Source organism: Grus americana, chromosome 15 (genome assembly GCF_028858705.1).
Source record: "Grus americana isolate bGruAme1 chromosome 15, bGruAme1.mat, whole genome shotgun sequence".
Lineage (NCBI taxonomy): Eukaryota > Metazoa > Chordata > Aves > Gruiformes > Gruidae > Grus > Grus americana.
In genome coordinates this window covers 5841882-5864234 of record NC_072866.1, presented here as the reverse complement: position 1 = coordinate 5864234, position 22353 = coordinate 5841882, and the positions used below count along the sequence as shown (strand labels likewise).

Here is a 22353-nt window from a genome sequence, read left to right as displayed (position 1 = left end):
TAATCTACACTCTACTTTTCAGGCAATATCCCAGGCTTGTGAAAAACAGTTTCAAGCCACCATTACTCCACCTGGTGCTTTTCTGAATCTTCAGCACAGCGTCCAATAACTGGAAAGTTTTAGACCTTTATATAACTGATATGATTTTACCAATTGTCTCCAGTAAGTCATAGGAGAAACGGACATAATGACAATTAGAGCTTTAACTGATTATACATCTAATCTGTGTTGGCAGTTTCACTTTTCTACTGTTTCCCCTATATCAGATCACATCCGAATGTACACCAACAGAAGCCAACATAAACATACCAAGTTTCACTCCAAGTTTTGCAATATCACTTGCCAGTCTGCCAGAACATTAATGAGGAGGGGCTTTGACCTTAGTACAGAACCACTTAGCTACCGCTAACTGGAATCTCACCTCTTGGAAAATGGCATTTTTATGACTTACCAAAGCCAACCTCTGGCAGACGCTTTCCTGTCCTTTGGAGGTGATGTTTCGAGCAGATGATGTAGCACAAACAGCTTCATAATTCAGCCCAAAACAAGCGTTGCTTCAAAGTCCATGAAACACACGACAGAGGCAAGAAATTCAAGTAGTCAAATTTGGGACCAGTTCCTACTGGTGCGTATCCTTAGGAGGTTATGGAGCAGCAATTCCGATAGAACAACCTTTACGTTTCCAGAGGAGCACGTGCCTCGTAGGAAAGGAAAATCATCCGTCCCTAAGTTACCATTAGTGGCTGGTTATTTAAGCAGCAGGTGTTACTCGGCAGCAAGGACACCAGTCTTTTACCCCCCTCCCAGATAAAACTGCATGGAGAAGGACCCTATAGAGCGAGTTCTAGACTGATTTGGGTGGAAAGGGAGCCCGGGAGGTTACCTGGTTCAACCCCTGCTCAAAGCAGGTCCAAGAGCAGGATGCTCCAGGCTGTATCCATTTCAGTCCTGGGTATCTCCAGGCACGTAGACCCCACAACTTGGCAGCCCAAGTATGTTCACTTAAAAGAAACACCACACATCACATACAAGTACTTACCAGAACTATCTCGACGTTCAGACACGCTGCGTTCAGCACAGGGAGATGCTCCTTGTGTGAAAGGGGTCAGAATGTGCCACGGTCACAAACAGGAAGAAAACCAGATGCAGACACAGCTTGTGGGTGTTTGCTTTAGGAAGGATCAAATCAACCTGAAAACTAACTCAAGGAACACTTAGGCCTTCGTCTGCTGAAACTATTAGTAAAGACCCCAGTTACTGGGATTTAAATAAGTTGAACCCATTTCCCTGGAAAAATTCTACGTGGGAGAAATTAATTGCTTGTATTTTGGGAAACGCATCTAGGCTGAAGGAAACCTGAGTTTTGGCAAGACCACATCCGAAGCTGTTACACAGCAAGCAGAGGCAGACAAGTCGGTTTTTAGTAAATAATCTAAGACTCCAAATGAGTCACACCACCGCACTGTCATCTGGCAGCACACAAGCCTCACAATATTCAGAGCATCTTCAGCCGTTTCCTACTCTGAAAACTACAATAATTTCACTCAAAGACTTTAAAATTAATTTTAGCAGACCTAAATGCACCTTCAGTGATTCACATCAATGACAACGGTATCTCCACGGAGAGAGGAAAAAAGCCTGCCTACCATGGGAGATCACAGATGCTCTTCCACAGGAAGTCATTTAAACACAGCCATGAAAGAAAGGACTTAACTGTGTGGGTTTTTTCAGCAGAAAGGCTTAGAGATGAAAGAAATAATACAAACTATGGTTCCCTCATAAGACAGAGTTGGATTATTGGCAGGATATTCAATGCAAGTCTCCAGAAGATGGCCCACCTCAGCTGAGGAGTCCACTTGCCTCTAAGCACAATCCACACATTTCTTTGCTGGTGCTTTTAGAGAGAGCAGGGAAACAGGCTTTGGAAAACTTTTGTTGAAGACAGCGTTAGTTATCCTCAGCTTTGCTTTATCAAATAGACATACAGCAGTATCACTGTTGCCAACTTGTGGCAAAACTCTCTCCCCAGAGCTTTAAAATTTTAATTATATTTAAAAAGCACAGTAGGTATTTTAAAAAAATAGCAACAAGACCTGTCTAAAGCATTCCAAAGATGCAAAAGTTTTTGTGGTTTGAAAGCAGCCTAAGATCATTGATTTGCAGAGAGGCAATGCTATAGACAACTGGAGTTACTAACTGTATGAAATCAAGTAATTACTGTTAAACAGGAGAACAAACTTGGTATTTTCTCCCCATATTACTCTTGGTCTTGCACACTGCATTACAGATAAGTAAGACGAGGAATTCACTTCAAGATGAGAAAGCTAGGTTCAAAGAGTTATCAATATAAAACCAAAAATATGTATTAATAAAGCAACAAATGCTAACCTTAAGACTCTTCAGCATTGCCCATATTCTGTGAGCAGAGGTACACACAGTTGTATGCAGGAGCCGGAAGCGACCCCATCAAAACTCCAGCAGAAACTTAGAACAAGATTCTTGGTGCACCTAGTTTGGATGCAAACATTTCATATGCTCTGCTTTGATGCTTTGTAAAAAAGACACTAAAACATACAAAATACCAGAAGAATTCTTGTGGCTTGAGTTTCAAGGCTGGAGGAACATCATGAGTTTCTTTCTGACAAAGATGCAAGATAACGTTACACCATGCCAATACAAATGAGGACCCCAGTGTTTCCTTTCATGTGTGGCTTGCTGTTCTGTTAAGCGGCATCCAGAACCAACTTTAGCTTTACACTTCAAAACAAAGCTGATATAAAAATGGTGAAATATTACAAACCATGATTAAGAATGGTCTTAGATACTATCTTAACAAGTTGATTAGTACTTTTTATGCTGAAATTCAAGATTTTCTACAAACCATAGCATATGCTCAATGGGCTCATAGCAGATTCCAACAAGGTCACGTTTTTGTACACTCCCCACCACAGCCAGTAAAAATATAGCCCTCTGTACAGCCCCCATGCTCAAAAACCCCCAGATAGCTGCCGTAAGAGTCACAACAGCAGCACTGCTCAAACTGAAGGCACAGGAAGTGCTGGAATCTCATTACTCAGTGAGAAAGATTTAGCTTCCAAGTCTCTCTCGTAACAAAGCTAGGTGATGCTTCCATACTACACAAAAGTGAACTTGGCTGGTTTACCGAGTACTGCCTTTGTGAGCTTGAGACACATTTAGTTGTCCTTGGGAGATGGTCTGAGAGGAGCCCAAGTGAGAGACTGACAGCAGAAAGCACCAGTGTTGACTACAAAGCCATTTCATCACAAGTTCCCAGAGAAAGTTCTCCAGCCTCAAACTATCCAGAGGAGTTCCACGTGCAGACAAGGAAAGCTTGAGACACAGGCAGAGTTAGGGACAATTGCCAGCGCCTGCCTCATTACCTTAAATAACCAGAGGCTCCGGAATGAGCCACAGGGGCTTGCGGCCACCCCAGCCAGCCACACCAGCCCCACCCGGTGCCATGAACTCAGTGGAACAAGCCCGGTGTGCATTCATTATTTCTGCCAAAATATTACTAGCTCTAGGCTAACATTCAAAAGATACTGGGTTTTTTGGAAGTCACTTAAGAATATTTTCCAAATTTCCACTGGAACATTTCACTGGCTAAAGGTAAAAAATGTTAACATTAATTAAAAAAGGCATTTTTAACTTAAAAGCTCCTGTGAAATAAAGCTTTCTTTCATAAAGAAATTCAAAGACCTGCTGATACAGCAAGTAAGTGGAAAATAGTTTACAGGTTTAGTGACGCCCACATAAAAGAGGAAAAGCTGCTAATTCACAGACTGGTTTGGGTTGGAAGGGACCTTAAAGCCCATCTAGTTCCAACCCCCTGCCATGGGCAGGGACACCCTCCACCAGCCCAGGTTGCCCAAAGCCCCATCCAACCTGGCCTTGAACACTGCCAGGGAGCCAGGGGCAGCCACAGCTTCTCTGGGCAACCTGTGCCAGGGCCTCACCATCCTCACAAGGAAGAATTTCTTCCTAATAACTAATCTAAATCTACTCTCAGTTTAATTAAAGCACCTAGTTTCACTCAAGTCCAAAGTCAATACCACTTAACTTTCTAAACAGGTTTTAGGTGGCACAGTTTAAGATGCTTTTCCCAAGTATTAGTGATGTTAAACTCTGCAGAGCATCTTGTACAAGTGCAACAGTGCACCCCCATTCCTACTATCTCCATTAGTCCATGAAGACAGAAAGGAAAGCTTCTGAAGTGTAGCTAGGCTCAACAGCTACCATCAAATTGCATTCCTACAGAAAAATCCTACTCTGCAGAACCAAATAAGCCTGTCAACTCACATTAACCGTATCTTCGTTTGGATTTACTGATGGACTGTAGTATTCAGAAACTTAAAGAACTACAAAGCAGCCTGATTAGTTGTATTTAATTTTTTTTATTAGGTTTATTATGACTTAAGAGTTTCTATTACTCCAGCTGGGTAAACCACATTTGAGAGTAAGTTTAACTGCAGGACTTCAGTTTCAGCCAAAATCATTTTTGCATTACTTTACTGTAATATAGATTTAAATTTAACATTTAAAACTTACTTCATTAATAAGCAAGCCAAGCTCAGTAGCTTCAGTGCAGGATGTACTTTATGTAACTTGCCGCACATTCATGTTAGATTTGATGTACATGGAGAAGAGACCGGTCAACTATACGATTCATAGGAGAAAGCAAAAGTAAGCACCATTTTTACCAAATTAAACAGTACTCAATTCAGTGTTTCTTACAGAAAATCAACTCACTTCTGGCTCCAGGAGCTACAGTTTGGATAATAGCTCAAAGCTATTTCCAGAATGTTAATTTTCTACACTGGCACAAGAAACAAGTCTTCAAAGTAACAGGTACTGGACTTTTTTTTTTATTTTTTTTTTTTAAAAGAGACAACATGTTCTCCTTCTGTTTACCAGGTGAATACATGCATTTTTGATCATTCTGGCAGAGGTTAACAAAGAGCAAACAGCTGGGGCTAAATGAAAAACAATCAAAAAGTTGCCAAATATTTAAGGTACAAGCAAAAACATTAACACAACCAGTTTAACATCAAAGCCTACTTTCTTTCAAAGAAAAATGGCACAAATTAAATAAAAAGCCAGACAAGTTTAGTTTTAGATGGTACTAGACTGAATGAATGCCTCAAAGTATTAACAGGATTTATTTCACTGCAAGGAAGAGAAGTAATTTGAACAGGCTCTGTATATTTGGGCTAGACCAGAAGCAGTGTTACAGTTCAGTCCATATATACAGAACTGACACCAATACGATGTTGCCTTTACGACATGTAATAGTAAAGTGTGTTAAGAGTTGCCAAGCATAAGCATCTTAGTTGTACAAGCCAGTTAATGAATAAACAGAAGATCTGAAAAATGGTTCTCACACATGTCCTTTCAGGACTCTAGATTTTTCTTTTGGAACAGAAAAATCCCTCTGCCAACAGCCTAATAAATACTAACAGATATATTTAGATACCATCTTCAAAATCTTTGAAAATGCAGTCTCCAAATGAAAACTAGCTTTATGCAGTATTAATATTTTACATAAAATAAGTCTATGAATCGTAGTTAATAGCAGTAACTGAAATTAATGTATACTGAGTCTTCAGGTGATGTGCAAGTTCAGCTATGTAACACAGGTGGGGGTTTTGAACAGTTCTTACCATCTTGCTTTGGACAGTTCTTACACTTGTCCCATAAACACAGAACCTCTAGCTACAGTATTGTGCAACTGTTGACATCTTCAAGAGCTCTTCAATGTAAAGAAATTTGATGGAAGCACCACAAAGCAAGGAACTCATGCTCTTAGTAGAGCCTTGAATTCTGAGAATTTAACACATCATTGCTGTCTTAACCTTGACTACAGAACACCAATGAGAGGACACCAGGATAAAAGGAGCAAAACTACAGCGAAGTCTGCTTGAAACAGGGAAGATAATACAAAAGAGATCTGACTCTACAAGCACATAAGCAAAAGTCTTGAAGAGCTGTGTATTAACATGGAGCTCAAGGTGCCTTAACTTAGCTAGAACACCACAAATTTTTTAGTATTGTGAATCTAGCATAGCTGCATTTCATCCAAGAATCAGCCTATACTTCCAGTTAAAGCATGCATACCACCTCATTAAATACCCCTTCCCAACTTGCAGGTTTGGAGCTCCTCCTTTTCTTATCCCTCCTGTATTATCCTTTTCCTAGGCAGAGATTTAGAGGCCCTGAAAGCCAGAGCTCTCCACCAAAGACTTGCTGCATCTACATGTAAAAACAGTTAGGACACTGAGACTGACACATATCCTTCCCCATTCACAAACAGATTTGCAGCAGATCAGTCTTTATCTCTAGTTCAGTTTTAGACTATGCTTAAGTTATGGCAGCCAGAGTTCAATCCTATGAATGTAAGCTCAACACAAAAAAGAAAGCCATTTATCCTTTGTAATTCATCCTTACGGCATGTTTATCCAGAGCTTTATAATCCACTTCCAGTTTTAAATTATTTTCTTAGCACTTCACAGAACCTGCATGTCACTCCCTCCTGAAGGAGACGGCATCACACAGAATCTTAAGTTAGTCCAAGTTTCCACATGTGACCAGAAGTCTTACTTGTTAGAACACACCCCTTTTCCAACTATTCCCCAATTCCCTCTCCTCCCACCCCTCCCCAGCAACGGGCAATTACTTCACAAGAAATGTAAAATGGGATATGGGTGTACACAAAACCTACCCTTCACTAATACTGAACAGAAAACCCTATTTCCCAATTACAGGACATCTTTCTCTAAATTTAGGTCAGCACTGGTGCAATCTGCACTGTGTACGATTACCATGAGGATAATACCAATAAGTACATATATTTTCTCAAACTGATTTTAAAAGCCTATGAAGTTAATTGGGGAAAAGTTTAATATTGCTACTTCAGAGCACTAAAACACACAAAGTGAATCCAATAAAGATCCTTGTATTGACTCAATATTAAGTATTAATTGCATGACCATCATAGCACCTCTTTACATTATCACACAATCACCAGAATTATCAACTGCTTTTAAAACTAAAGAGGGTACAGTCCAATATTTATAACTTGCACACTGTTACTATATAGAAACTAGGTGCATGGTACAGTGCCGCAAAAATGGAAGCCTGCAGTTTTGACAAAGATGCCAAGTCATGTTGTAGACAATTTCAGTCAAACTGGCAATACTGTTTAAGCAAATACTCAACACAGCAAGAAATAAAGGACAAAAAAAAGCATTCTATAACCAAATAAACATCTGAAATTTCCTTTCCCTTTAAGAATACAAGTAAGGTCACTTTTAGCCTTGGAACGGATACATGTTCACCTATGATGATCTTGCTAACTACTACACAATATCTGATGTCCTCTGCTAAGAATATAGTTTAAGAAAGCTGCAGTTACAAGAGGCATCTAATGTAATATCTAAAATTTCCTTTATGGCAATTATTGAATTCATTTGTCTTAAACAGTGAATATGGAAAAATGGCCTCATGTTTCCTTTTCAATAGTACTCTGAGGATCAAGTGGCTTTCAAGCAGCATGGTGGGTTTGAAATTTTTGCAGTTTAGATCATTCTGTTGCGTTTATGAGTTGGTGAGTCTGTAATGACATCGCCACACTGGGCTGAGGTACGCTTTCTAGTTCCACCATTGTCCAAGTGGAGTGCCATTTCTTCTGATATGAAAGTGTTCAAATCAACATCATGAAGTCCATTTCTCCTTCGACTAGCATTGGAGCCACTGCTCACGTGAGTGGGCGAGCCTGGGGTACTTGAGCGAACACTTATACTAGCCATTGCACCACTAAGACCTAGGGGAAAAAAAGAAAAAGTATTAAGTCAAACAGTAGTGAAAGTTTATTTCCCATGTGTGCCAGAAGGGAGGACACTCATCTGACTTCTAGCAAGATGTTGAAGGCACTTCACCCTGTTATTTGTACCACACTTATTTCAAGTCCAGACCGCACCTTCCCAGCTTTCAGTCCATGTAAGAATCTAGAAGTTCCTAGAACTGCTCCTTATGACACCAGGTTGTAACAGCACACTATGGCAAATGCTAGCTCCATAAGCATGACATGCTATTCTAAATATGTGTACATATGCAAAAGTAGACTAAGTTTAAAAGCTTCATACCAGACCAATAGTTGCACAGAAGGAAAATTCCCTACCAAGGACTTCCCAGGTTGACCTGACTTGGTCTTGTTTCAGACACCACCCTCCTGCTCCCCTTCACTCAGTCACTGCAGTTCAAGAAAACTGCAGTATGACAGCAGATCTCAGACATGTCTACACCACAGCTAGTTTTTTTAATAGAAGTTTCATTTCATGGCTGCTGCCACTCATGGCCAACACATGAGTATTATCAGAATAGCACTTAAAAATAACAAGTCAAGCAAGACCACATGATAATCCCCCAAAATTTGCTATTGACAGATCTGATCCAAAACACTGCCACAGGTACCCTGCAATTACTTTGGTTTGTGTTCAGGTTATTAATGTTTCATTAAAACAGAAGTTTTTCCTGTAGAAACAAGGTCATAAACAAGAAAACCATGAACTTCGTATTAAACTTTGTCTTCAGTAGTGTTACAACTTTGCAAGAAGTAGGACATTCCAAAACATAAGTTTAGTAAGGGCTAGGACATGAAAGCCTAACAATTCTTCTCAATTTGGAAGTCAGGCTGTAATTGTAAATAAACAGGAGCTCAGAGATAAGACAAACATCTGTTAACATAGCTGCTTAAATCTGAGTGTTATTAGGCAAGTACAAAAACATCTGCTGGCCCTAGAAAAACTACCAAAGCAGGAGTCACACAGGAAGATGAAGAACAGCACAACATCTCCATCTGTACATTTTTCTAGCAGCAAGAACTAGCAAATGTTAAGCTGTCCAGGAAGACTTCTCAGTGACCTTCAAAATCTTGAGTTCTCTCAGGTTTTCTCCAGTTTCAAATACTCTATACCTTTGTCCAGCCATCATGCATTTTGTGTGTGTGCAAAGCCGTTTAATACACATCTTCATAAATGGTCATGGAGGCAGCCACAAGTCACACACTGAGTAAAGCCTAACAAAACCCTACCTATTGGCTGCTGATAGGCCAAATAAGCAACTTGGAAAGCTCTGTGAAGAGACAACTGCTAGAGCTACTAGAAAGAAAAAAAGAAAAAACATTGCCAGAAACGTCAATGAGACATTCTAGAGCCACCTGCAGCAGTGGCAGGTTGATACGCAAGTCAGGATAGAACAAGCCAACCAATTTCATTATTATACATAACTGTTGAATGACCATTTAAAACTTAGATCTTCCAACAGCACAGGATGTGCTTTTACAGATGGGGCACTATGCAACAACCAGTAAAAACAGCCACTAATGCTTTCTTAGAGCTTTTTCTTACAGCTCTAACTGGTGTTCCAACACAACTCAGAAGCATGGTCTGAAGGCTGACAGTAACCCTGCAGGTTTTATTAATATTAAAAATCACCTTTCATTCAACAATGGCAGAAACTATTTAAACAGCTGAAGCTGTTTTAGTGAGAAGATAATTCAGAAACAAGGTTTGTTCCAGTATGCCCAGAATTAAGGTTAAGCTTAAATTCAAAACCATTTTGAAAAGAGGTTCCTATACATCTTCTGAAGAAAGTAAAGCAGTTAATTGATGACAAACATATAAGCAAAAAGCCAATTCAGATACCCTAACTTGGATAAACCACCAACATGCAAGATTTGTGCAGGTAACAAATCACCTCACAATTCAAAGACAACAGCAAGTTTAATTTCGACTGGCATGGCATACATTACAAAAAGCATTAATTCATCCTGTACATTTAAATTGGAAAAAATTGACAGTGCACAGAAGGTGACATTGTTTCAAATCCAAGTTGATTCCAGAGATTTTCCCCCACATCACTATTTCAAGCAAAATTTCTCTGAACACACAAGTTCAGAACTTGTAGTGTTACTTCCACTGAGAGTCAACAATTTACACCATCAGTCATTTACCCTTATATTATACAACCCATAACCAAGTGACCCATATACTAATTCAGTTTTATAACATCTTTTCATTATGTCTAATGCCCAAGGAGAGGAAAATTATTCTAAGTAAACCCTAAAACTGACCTATGATGTGAGAATACTGTTTTTGGCATCACTTAAGAACTATGTTTAAGTAGAGCCTTTTCAAGTAACAAGCATTTTTTTAAATAGATATAAAAGTCAGAATTAAAAGATGCATCTGTAATATGCTGCAGCATATTCTAAAACAGACTGCCAAGGTTTGCAAGTAATGTCTCAAGCAGGCAGACTTTCCAATATTTAGGTAATACTGAATCACTGTACATTTAAGTACACAAATAACCTTCAGCAGATAATTAAGGTAAAAAATCAAACCTGGTGTCAAAGGCAGGAGAGTAGTTTTGAATTAATTTCTACAAAGATAAGAGTACAAGGATATTGCATCACAACACGGACTTCTAGTTGCAGTTTAATCTTGTATCTCACAGGTATTTAATACTGAACTAGTGAGTAACAGTCATTACTGAGTATGCTAACAGACTGAGTGACAATTTGGTATCAGTTACTGGCAGTTAAGCATATTATATAGTACTACACAATCCCAGAGAGCAGAACTCTCAAATGAAACAGTTGGATCACAGTTTAGGATTGGGTAATCAAGCTAACATGGAAGAGTCAAAGAAAATTCAAGGCACACGCTGAAATATCAGGTTGCCATTTCATGGAAGCAACACCTTTGAAGACAATCAACAACACAACTGAAAAGATCTATTTTTGTTGACAGAGAAAGCATCTTTCAGAAGCTGTGATCCACAGCTCATTTTTTCTTGGGAAGTTGTTGTAATACAAAGAAGAAATCTCAAAATTCATTTACTCGCAATTATTCCGAGTTTAAATTTTCAGTGGACTCCAAGACTTCTTCCCAGAGCATTTAACCATTTAAAGCAGAAAAGCAAGTTAAGTAGTAGCAGGATGACATGACTTAGCAACACCTTTTCACAATCTCAAATTTCTATATTGTGATTGACATGACCTAACCACAGGCACATCAGTTTTGCCTATTCAACAGGCTAGAGATTCAAACAGCTACTAAAGCTTCCTTCACAACCTCAGGACCACCTCTGAAGTCTCCCACTGCCTTCCACAGTAGACATTTTGGTTTTTACTAGAGGCCTTTAAGAAAGGACACATGGCTCTTTCTCCCTTTTTAGACTCAAAAGGATTGGAGAGCATATCTGAAATATTTTGCAGGACTTATTACATTCTCATTCCTGTCATATCTTTCAGTTATTAACAATATGGCATTTCATAGCCAGTAGTTTCACAAAAAACTCTGCTTTTATCTGAAGCTATATTCTAAAGCATTTATTATAGTACTGTGAGAAAAAGCTGCAGTATACAAGAAATTGTGACTGATACTAGCTAATTTATACCAAGTACTCTCCAAAACTATCAAGTGATTAGAATGCTTGGTAAAAAGGCTATGTTTTATGGAGTATGAAATACTTAAGGTAAATAAAACTGTCAACTCAAAATTAGTAAGTTCTGATGAACTGGCCTAGCAAACTGTAAGTGCCATAACCATGTCCATAACGAGTATGAGCTATTCAGGTCACTACCACAGCATAATATACTGGATAACTACTGTTCAGTATAGTAATAGTATTAACTATTGTTTTCCAGATGTTTTAATCAGGAAGTATCAAAAAGAACATTCACTCTTAGATAAGTGTGACTAAAGCAGGAATTAGTTAATAACCCTAGATAAATACAAAATGGCATGCAGATAGATCTTTGTCACTCCCCTGGTATATTCACCCTTTCACAGTACTGCTCAAAGAGCAAGTTTTAGCACGACATACCAATACACAACTCCGATAGCTATATATACACACAACCTTTAAATTAAATTTTTAAACTAATCTGAACTCTGCTCTCCCATGCCTTCTACCAACTGCTGCTTCTCCACTTTAACAACTGCTGATTGGTGTTATAAAACTGATGTTTTATACTGCAGTTTAATATTTTGAGAACAAAATAAGGAGGCCTAATGGAAATTCAGGCTCTATAACCAGGCCAAGCCACACACTTCCACACACTATAGCAAGGGTTCCCCCCCACCCCAAAAGACTAAATCACATTAATGACATACATCAACATTAAAGCTAAGAGCAAAAGAACACTCCCTCACTGTGCTGTTGCCCATTCACATCATTTTTAGTTAAGAATGATCAAGTCTAATGCATTTCACAGCATTGCCTTCCCAAGTTTGCTTCTTCCCCCTGCTCAAATCATAGTACTTTCTCCTATTATGCTGGGAGAATGGTTTGCAAAGCACAGAACATATCCCACATTAAAAGACCAAAGTATCACTTCAAACACGGACTGTGCACAGCCACCAGTACTGCAAGACTTGGTGTGCTAGCTACAGCCAGGCAGAAAGTGACCTGGCACATGTCAGCTTTTAGGAATCTTATGACTATTAGCTCAGTTTGATGCAATTCTGTCATTTGAGACTCTTCTCTTACAGAATTGGATACGGCAATATGCATCCAGAAAGTAGGTGAACATACATCCAATACCCATACCAACTGCAGTGACATTTTAGGGACCGGAAGTTAAAAACCACAGGAAGCCTACCAGCACAAGACAAAGCCTCACCACTTTACATGCCAGTCAAGAATTCCCCTTGTAGCCTTAGTCCTGAACACTTGCTGAGACTGCTACTCACTATCATCAGGTTTTCTGAGGTTTCCTCAATACCTAGAAGCAGCAAATCACTTTTAAACACCCTGCTAAAAATGGAGATAAGCATAGCAGAGGACATTTACACACACCTGAAGATCCTACACAGGTATTGCAATCAAAACATAGTTCTGAGAAGCCCTATGATAAATAGAAAAATAGTTTGGGAGCTTGTTTAATCACCACTTCCTGAACATTAAAAGAAAAAGGGAGATAAGCTGGATGAACAAAGACATTGTAGGCAATAACCTGAAAACAGTTACAAGGCCAAATACAAGCCTAGTCACTAAAGGATTAGCACAAAAGCATTTGTGTCAAAGACCAGATTGAAACTGATATGAGGAGAACCTAATCCAGAAGGTGACTGACATGTAATCTTGTCAACCAGCTGATGAAGGGGAAAAGTGCATTTCCAGCCCCTGCAGCACCAGAGGACTTCCTACAGCCCTCATGACCCTGCATTAGGTTATGAAATATGAAAGAAAACTTTATACCTCATGGTTCAGATTCCCATGCTATAGAGAAGTGACTTTCACAAACCACCTCTACACAAAGCAGGTGGTAAGAAACAATACAAGGACATTAAGAGAGCCGTATTACCAATAAAAATGTCTTTGAATGTACTTTGCTCAAGAGCTGACTGTGCTGAAGTGAGTCTACATAGCTTGCTCTCACCTGAGTAAGCCTTTATAGTTAAAGCCAGCTACAGACCGTATTCAACTATAGTTTCAGAAAACAAGACTTTAAGAGGGTGTTTATCACATCATATCACATGAGAGCCAGCTTCTAAAGTTTTTCTCCTCATGAAATTAGCTTTACCTACTGAATAAGCAATACTGGTGCACAGAATTCTCTAGCCAGCTTCCAATATGAGAAGGAAAACTGCTAAAACCTACATGACTGGGTGGAAGCATGCTTGATTTAAATGGCAACAGAGCAGCAAACAATACCAGAATTAGGCTGTCACCTAGACAGTAACAGTGTCTGGATTATGTATCTTGAAAAACCACCACAGCATAGCAGAAGCAAAGACTGCTTTTTCAGGAATCAACCCATCTAATTAACTCGTTAAGTCCACCCTCTACTGAGGGTATTGAGACAGTAAAAATTTCATTAAGTTTCAAATGTTGTACTTCTAGGTAGCTTGATTTCTACCTTTAGAATGGTCTACTATTGATACCTCAAGATATCTGCTACCCTTTAGAATTTTAGAAGGCATAAAACCCACAGATGAACTGCTTCATTCCACCTCAGGAGCAATTTAAACCTTTTTATCACTTGCCATGTAACAGTCCAATACAGGATAAGCTACTGAATATCCGTATCTGAAAAAGGAGAAGAGATACACCACCAACATTGTTGGTGATGGCAAGCAAGGAAGTTCCATATTACACTGGAAGATATTTAAGTCTGAATGTGAACTAGAACTAAGTTCTGAACAGGACTCAATTATTGCAATGATGTGCAAGTGAAGTAAAAGTACCCTGGAAAGGGTATTCTTAAGTAGAATGCTAAATTGTATTATCCAGTGCCTAACAACAAGGGTGAGGTACCCCAGACACAGAAGCTTCACAGACATTTAATTTCCTCCCTAACCCCACAAAAATTTGCTAGTTATTTGCTACTAGCCAAATCTTAATATTTAACCAGTTGCTAACATAGTATTATCATTCTCCAAGAATTCTGTTTACTTTAGCATTGGTACAAATGCCAAGTCTCTTCATGCTTCAAAAACACTACCAAGAGTTGATACTTATTCTACAGCTGTGAACTCAGTAGTTATTACAAATACAAACCTCATTTTTATACAATACCTTTTCCTCATTCAAAGTATTTGACTATGCAACTTTTTTGTAACTAACATGTCTTATACATGCAAAAAGTCCCTCAGAATGAAAGAGATACCTTCAGCTGGAACATCAGGTACATGACATATTATGACACCAACAATGGCCAAGGGCCAGACAGGCTTTAAGAACCCCCACCCAATTTTAACCAAGTAGTATTGAAAAAATTACTGTTACCATGCAGAGCTATGGCTTCACGGAAGGGTTGCAAATCAGTCTCTACAGATGAGCTAGTTTCTGTTGAAGTAGCTCGGTTAGGGGATACTACAGTCAGTCTTGGGGGAGCTCTAGAATTTCTTGGAGGAGGAACTTTTCCACATAGGAAGCTGATCAAGTCTTCTCTACGAATAGTTCTTCTGCGTTTTTTAACCCAAGCTAACACATCCTTATTCCGACGCTGATAGCCAATCTGAATTCCTACATCAAAGCTTCGCTGATGGACATCCACACTTTCTGCAAGAAGACAGAAAATAATTTTAGTGTTACACATAAAGCAATGTATACTATGCCACATCACCAATACAGCTTCCTGTCAACCATGGGAAAGAAGTATATCTTCTACAGGTTACTGTAACACAGTTCCAACTTAACAAGCATTGAAGATGAGTCCTATTAAACCTAAATATAAAGGGGGTTGAACTTTTAAGCTTTAAGTCACAAAGTCAACAGCAACTCAAGCACCACCTAATAGCATTTACTATACTTCAGGTCAACACTACAGTACTGTTTACAAAACCATATTCATTAACATCAAAAATACTTTGAGCTTGTCAGTCTGAGGAAGGCACTTAAATCAACAGACAATGCACTTTAAGAGATATTCTTTAAGAGCATCAGTACAGTCAGAAAACTGCACATCAAAATAACGGCTTTTCTTGATTCTGATAGGTAAGGAATTTTCAGAAAACTGATTTCTTTAGAGTCCTTCTAGTTTCATCCAAATTTCAATTGAAGAGGCAATTTGCAGGAGGCCACGGCTCAAACTAGTTAGAACACAAGTGTCCCCAATGCCTTTCAATTAGAAAACATACCCCTTACAAAGGAAGTCTAAGAAAATTTCCTTCCCCATTTAAGACCCCATTGCAAATTTGATACAAAAGCTTTAAACACATTATGTGCAATTAATCCTACTACTAAATACAATTTCATTCTCCATCAATGTAATTGGTCACCTGTGCACACCAGTTAACTGCACCTCTAAGCAGCACTGTTAAATGCCTTGCATTACATTGCTTTCAAACTTTGGTGAGTACATTTCTGGCTACTAGTTTAAGTATGAATAAGCTTCAGACAACAGTAACAGGTGGGACAAACCATCTTCTCTACACAATTATGATCACCTTATTTGTCAGATTTGTTATCACAGTCTTGCCAACAGCTATTTCAGTTCTATGAAAATTACTGCTATGTTAGCTCTTGCTACCCAGAAAGACATCAACATATTATCCACTCCTATTTCATTTACTTGATTTCCATAGTTTGTTTGGTTTTTTTAAATCTGGCAGAGCTGGTTAAAACAGCTTTTTATAATCTTGCTTTACTAATGAAGTCCCACATAAATATTGTTCTGGGCAAATGGCTCATAAGAACAGCTAAGATACCAGTTTACAGGTAAACAGTGACATACACATCCAATCTGTTTTCTCACACTCAAAAAGACAAAAATAATCACTATTAAATGCTATTCTTGGACTTATACTCTAAAGCACCACTGCATGGTCCACAAAAGACAGCACTAAAATCTACACTATCAAAGAGGAACACTTCAAACATTACACAACCTACCAAAAAAAAGAAAAACATCTCAAACTGATCATAGTGAAATCTTGAGGCTTTTAGAATATAAGCTATACAGGTATACATTGAGTACACTTAACACATCAGTTACTTTTACACACTCTGAAGAGTATTTTGCCTATGCTGCTTTGTAATCAAAAGGCTAGAAGATTTACAAATGCTAATTCCTGTGAAAGCAACGGCAACATGACAGATCACTCCTCCAGCCATTTTATACTCCACAGCAGCTAAGGCTCCAATGCACTCTAGTAAAAGCTACCCACACACTTTAGAACTAATTTGGAAATGTATAATATTCCTTTAATCACTTCCTGAAATACCACGAGAAAGTCCTTCCAAGAGGTGAGGAGCACAGCTTTATGTCAATAGCCTGCTTTCCTTGTATATGAGAATACTTTACAAAGGACTGCTAAACACACTGACTGCTCATGTAGCCTGGACAAATTTCAAGCATCATTACAATGGGAAAGATTAGATTTTTATGGTAAAAGCTACAACTGCTTTGTTTACAAAGTTAAGCTGGCAAAATATAAGTAGTCAAGTTGCCTACATTCTGAAATTACTAAGTGAAAACTAACATTATCATTCAACTTTAATAAAAGTAAGTTAAATTGTAGGCTCAGAAGTCTTATCCTAATATATGCTTAATACTTTCTACAGTGGCCTTAAGTTCTAAATCCTACATTACAAGCCATGCCTTCACTTCTTTAGTGCAATCTGGAAGATAAACAAATGAGGCCTCTTTAAATGAGGCCTCTATCACCAGCACCAATCAGAAGTTCATCACCTAAGAACATCACAGCATGGTGTGATATTAAACTTCTAATCTTATTTTCAGAAAAAATGCTGACATTCAAGACATCATGGCATTCTCCTTATGCACTACTCATGTAGCTCTTGTTAAAAAGAATTTTGATACTCCAAAATTCCAAATATTTATCAGATCAGAAACCAGCTGACAAAGCAAGAGGCAGTTTGTGGTATTCAGTTTACCACACCAACTACTTCTCCAGTGTTTTGGCAGAGTCCTCCAAAACACAAACATTACTGAGTATGTGAGAAACAACAGGAGATTTTTAAAGAGCCACACTCATCACTAGGGAAGGTAAACTCACATTAAGAGACTCAACTTGCCTGGTACACCAGTGCCTAGATGGTTCTATCTGTGTTCTCAACAAATTTCTACCCACTTAGAAGTTAATTTAAAATTGAAATATGGCAGTTCTGAGTAACAGAGGTACTTCAGCACTTCTTAAAGACCTGTTTGAAGGAATGATTTGTTTCAGGTGCTGCTTTTTAAAGTATTGCATTATACCTGACTAAAGACAGCTTCCTACTTAAATTCTAGTTTCCCTGATCACCACATGCATACTCTTCTGTTAATCACATTACTGCAGAAAAATAGGGCTCATTTTGCCTACAGCACAAGTAATGAAAGAGATTTAACCAAAAATAAAGAGCCTAAGTCTTTGTAGTAAAGATGCTGTAAGGGAGAGCAATACCATTTGTAAAAGACTATAATTATTCCAGACAACTTATTAACACTACCTGCTGCTACTCTAGCACCATGCTGAAGTGACTAGTGTCCCACACCATGCTCTAGTGACCCAGTCCCTCAGGCCAACACCTACCCTCTTAGGTGATGTGCTGCCCCTTTACATGACCTGTGACACATATACAACATCCAAACGCATTTTCTGCAGGAGTCAAGTCTCTGGCAGTAAGGGTTATGCACCTACATTTCCTCCTTGCTCTGTCCACATCTGTCAAAAACCTGATCAGCCATCACAAACGTGTTGCTAACTTTAATTGCTTAAAGCAAATCCAAAATGAGAAAACTGGAGACAAATGAAAAACCATGCAGGTAGAACTATAGATAATGCTATACAGACCAAGAAAAAAACCAAACTAAGTCAGAAACCCAACAATTTGTAACTTTGAAGTTTCCAATGGGAATCACACTGTGCCAATTTAAGCATCTACTGATATTGAAATCAATTTTGTACAATCTTTTAACAAACTAGAAATCACTGAATGATTCTTCTGCAGACAGGAACTGTTGTGACAGCCTAAAGAACAGCAGAGTTCAGAAACAGATCTTGACAGATAGAAACACACAGTAAAACAGCACAAAAGCACAGCCACATGCAGAGTTCACTCTTATCAAAGTTTTGGCTAACACCACTTTCTTACAGCCACCCTAGACACAGACATCATGATATTTAGTGCTTAAAATAAACTGGGAGGCTTACTTAAGAAGCCTCACTGTCACAAGAAGATAAAACTTTGTTACATAACATCTATGCAGAATTTTAAAAACACTAGACCCAACCTATGCTTCACTGCAAATGTTATGTGCATTATACTGATATTCCAACATTTAATACACCATGGAATATACAAAATGCAGGAAACGTAAGTACTGTTTAATAAGCTAGTGCACTCTTCCCTTGAATTCATGAGAGCAAGCCACACATTAAAAATATCCTTTTTCAAGGGTCTCGAAGTAAAATAGCTTTTAAGTTATTAGTCACTGACATGAGGCAACAGAAAAGATTCAGCTACCGTCAGCTAAAGTGGCCCAGGGAAAACTTGCAAGATTCAGGAAGCAGTCTCGGGTTAGATTTTATCAGGGTGAATAAGAGACATTAACAGGCCCTGCTTATGAGTAAGCCGGGGCAGGAGGCAGAGTGGGGCCCGGCTCGGCAGGGAGGGCTGCCGGGGCAGCGGGGCGGGAGGGGGGGGTGGGGAAGGGGGCAGCCCCTTACCTTTGTAGAGGTTGGTAACCGCAGTGGCGGCGTTCTGGAAGGGGACCCAGAGAGAGAGCCCCGGCTGCTGGCACACCCGGTCTGCAGGGAGGGAAGGACACACGCTGTTTATTTTGGAGTCACCAACTCCGAACGGCCATGTTAGGTTTCGCCATTTTGTTCCACCTTCCGAAGGCAAGTCGGGATCAGGGCCGAGAAGGGCGGGCCGGCAGCGGCCCGGTCCCGGGCAGCGGGCGCGGCGGCGGCGCCCCCAGCCCGCCGGGGAAGCGCCCTGCCCGGCCCCCGCCCGCAGCCCCCCGCCGCACAATGGGGCCGGCCCCTCACTTCGCCATTTTGTCGGAGCCTCTTCCCTGAGCTGGGCGTCAGGAGCCGCCGCCGGCAGGGCCGGGCTTCCCGGTCTGCCCCCACCCTCCCCGCCCCCGGAGCCCGCCGCTGCCCGAGCATTCACAGGGCTCGCCCCCGTCGACCGGGACCCTCGCGGCACGCCCCCCCCCCCACACACACACACTGAGGCCGCTCTCAGCTGGAGCGCCCTGCCTCCCCGGGGCCGGCAGGGCCCCGCCGGCCGCCCTCTCGGCCCGACTCCTCCGCCAGCCGCCCGTCCGGGGGAAGGGGGGGTGCGGGCCGGGCCTACGCAAGAGCCGGCCCAGGCCGCTCCGCTGGAGGCCGCGAAGGACGATGTCCGGGCAGCGGCCGCGGGTGCCCCCACGCCATTTTGTTTTCCCGTCTGCCTCTATGGACGGGCACGGAGCCCCCAGGCCGGAAGCCCGCTCCTCCCCCTGCCCAGGCCGCTCTCGCCGCCACATCCCTTTTGTGACGCCGAGGACCCGTTCCCACCCCACCCCCGGCGGCTCCGCGGCCGCCCCGCGCCTCAGCGCCCCCACCCCGCCGCCACCATCTCCGGGCCCGGCCTCAGGCCCAAGCCCACCGCGCTCGGGCTCCACCGCCCGCCGAGCCGCGCCCCCCACCCCCCCCCCCCGCAGCGCTCACCCTTGTAGAGCTGCGCCACGGCGGTGGCCGAGTTCTGGAAAAGGTGCCAGAGCTTCTGCTGTTTGTGCTCGGGCTGCGCCGCCGCCTCGTCCTGCAGCTCCGGGGCCAGCGCCTCCTCCTGCTCGGCCTCGGCCAGGCACTGCCGCTCCCACTTGCTGAACCAGTGCTCGGGCCCGTGCTCCTGGATCTCCGCCTCGCCCTCCTCCTTCTTGTCCTCCATCCTCCAGCCGGCCCCGCGTTCCTCCCCGCCGCTGCGCGGGCCCGGCCCTGCCGGACAACCGCGCTCGCCTCCCCCCCGCAGCTGGGCCGGCCCTACCTCACCCCCATACTCCCAGGGCCGGCCCGTCTGTCCGCCGGCTCGAAACACACTGAGCGCCAGCGCCGCCCCGAGCACAGTAAAACCCCGTCGGAGACGCCTGGGAGCGTGCTGCCGCCCAGCGCCCACCCCCGCTACCCAACTGGCCACCGTTGCCCCGGCACCGCCGGTTTGAACAGAACCTCCAGCCCTCACTGGGCAGCCCACACGTCCATCAGGCGATACGTTCCGAGGGGGCGGGCCCACACGAAAGATTGGTTACGCTGTCACAAGCCCGTGCGCAGACGTCGTCGTCGCGGCACGCAGGCGCAGTGGCCGCCTCCACCGCCCTCGGTGCGGCCTGGCCCCTCCCCCTGGCGTGATGCGCCGGGCCCTGAGGCGGCTCCGCCCGCCGGCGCCCCCCACTCCCCCCCACCCTCCGCCGGGCCCGGGTCGCAGCCGGCGGGGGCCTGGGCGGCAGCGAGGGGGTCTGGAGCTCCGCCACGGCCGCAGCGGGGCGGAGCGGGCCGGCGTGCCCGCGGGGGCAGGGCAGGGCGGTTCTGCCATCTTGGCGCTGGGGCCTTCCCCAAGCGGGATAAGGCGTTGCCCCGCCTCGGGCTTCCCCCCAGCCGCTGCCGGCGGGGCCGAAGCCCGGGAGATGGCAGCCGGCCGCCGTGGTACTCACCCGAGGAGCAGATCCTCGCCCGAGAGGCGGTTTCCTCCGCCCGACCTGCGGCCAAAGCCGGGCCCGGGCCCGGGGGAAAATGGCTGCCGCGGCGGGCCGGTGTTGAGCCCCGTCGCACGGCCGAGCCCCGCTCCAGCGCCTGCGGGGGCGAGGTGTCGGCCGCGGGTTTGTGCCCGGTATGCAAACCCTCGCCATCCCTTTTCTACCGTTTTTGCACTTTTGTTATTTACCATTTCTTGTAGTGTATTTGCACTGTACCAGGCAAAGTTCCAACTAACAGACGGAAATCACGGCTGCTTTGCGCGTGTTTAAAGCACTCTTACCTCACAGTCTCTTCAAAATGCTGCTGTGAAAAACGTCTTCCTCAGTACCCCGGCCACACTGCTACGTGCCATCAAAGCAAGTGTCCCCCCGAGCCAGCGTGTGAGCCAGGCCGTGAACGGGCGCAGAAATGGTAACCATCGGCAGGCAAGCACCTCGGGTTTCCCTCTTCTGTAAAACAGTATTGCATGTTGGTAAACTGGTATTGCATGTTATTAAACTGGTATCACGTGTAGGCTGGGGGTCTGGTGCACCCATCCCACTCAAGCGCACTGGATGTTAGAAACAGTGGCTTTATGGACTGTTCCCTCCTGACAGTCTATGTTACTCAGTCCATGCTTGTTCCCATTTTCAACTTGGGATCGTTGTACAACTTGCTTAAACATACAGGAATTCAAGCCTAAATCATATGTAGTGGGGAAAGAGATGGTATGAGGAAATAATTAGAACTGTTAGGGGTTTTTTATCTCTAAGGACAACTAAAAACTAAAAATTCAGGCTACTATATTTCCTAGACCACTGAGACTACTGCGGACCTCCCACTTGTGGGGCGTGCTGTGGTGGTCCATGTGAGTCGAAAGGATGACAGTGTCTGTACCTCTGTGTGCGTGTTCTTAAACTGAAGTCGGGGCATTGGCCTTTTAATATATACTTCATAACACAACACTAATGCACATACACAAAAGCATGGATGTTCTGTTCCTTTCCACGTAAAGCTCTGTCTGCTGCCTCTTTAGGGTTAAGAACTTCAGCAGGTTTAGGAGTAGTCCTAGGTATAAGCTATTGGGCTGTTACGAATGTGCAAAGATAGCATAGAAAAGAAAGGAATAAATTAAATTAAAAATGTTTACAATAAATGA

The 22353-nt window shown here is 42.5% G+C and overlaps 1 protein-coding gene across 1 annotated transcript; it reads right to left on the bottom strand.

Moving 5' to 3' along the window:
• Positions 1 to 4865: 4865 nt before the first annotated feature.
• On the bottom strand, positions 4866 to 20647 carry HAPSTR1 (HUWE1 associated protein modifying stress responses). Its single transcript, XM_054842750.1, has 4 exons — positions 20193 to 20647; positions 19203 to 19283; positions 14815 to 15090; positions 4866 to 7840 (listed from the first exon to the last, which is right to left on the bottom strand). The coding sequence occupies exons 1-4, from the start codon at positions 20410 to 20412 to the stop codon at positions 7596 to 7598; spliced, it is 822 nt and encodes a 273-aa protein (XP_054698725.1). The 5' UTR covers positions 20413 to 20647; the 3' UTR covers positions 4866 to 7595.
• Positions 20648 to 22353: the final 1706 nt, after the last annotated feature.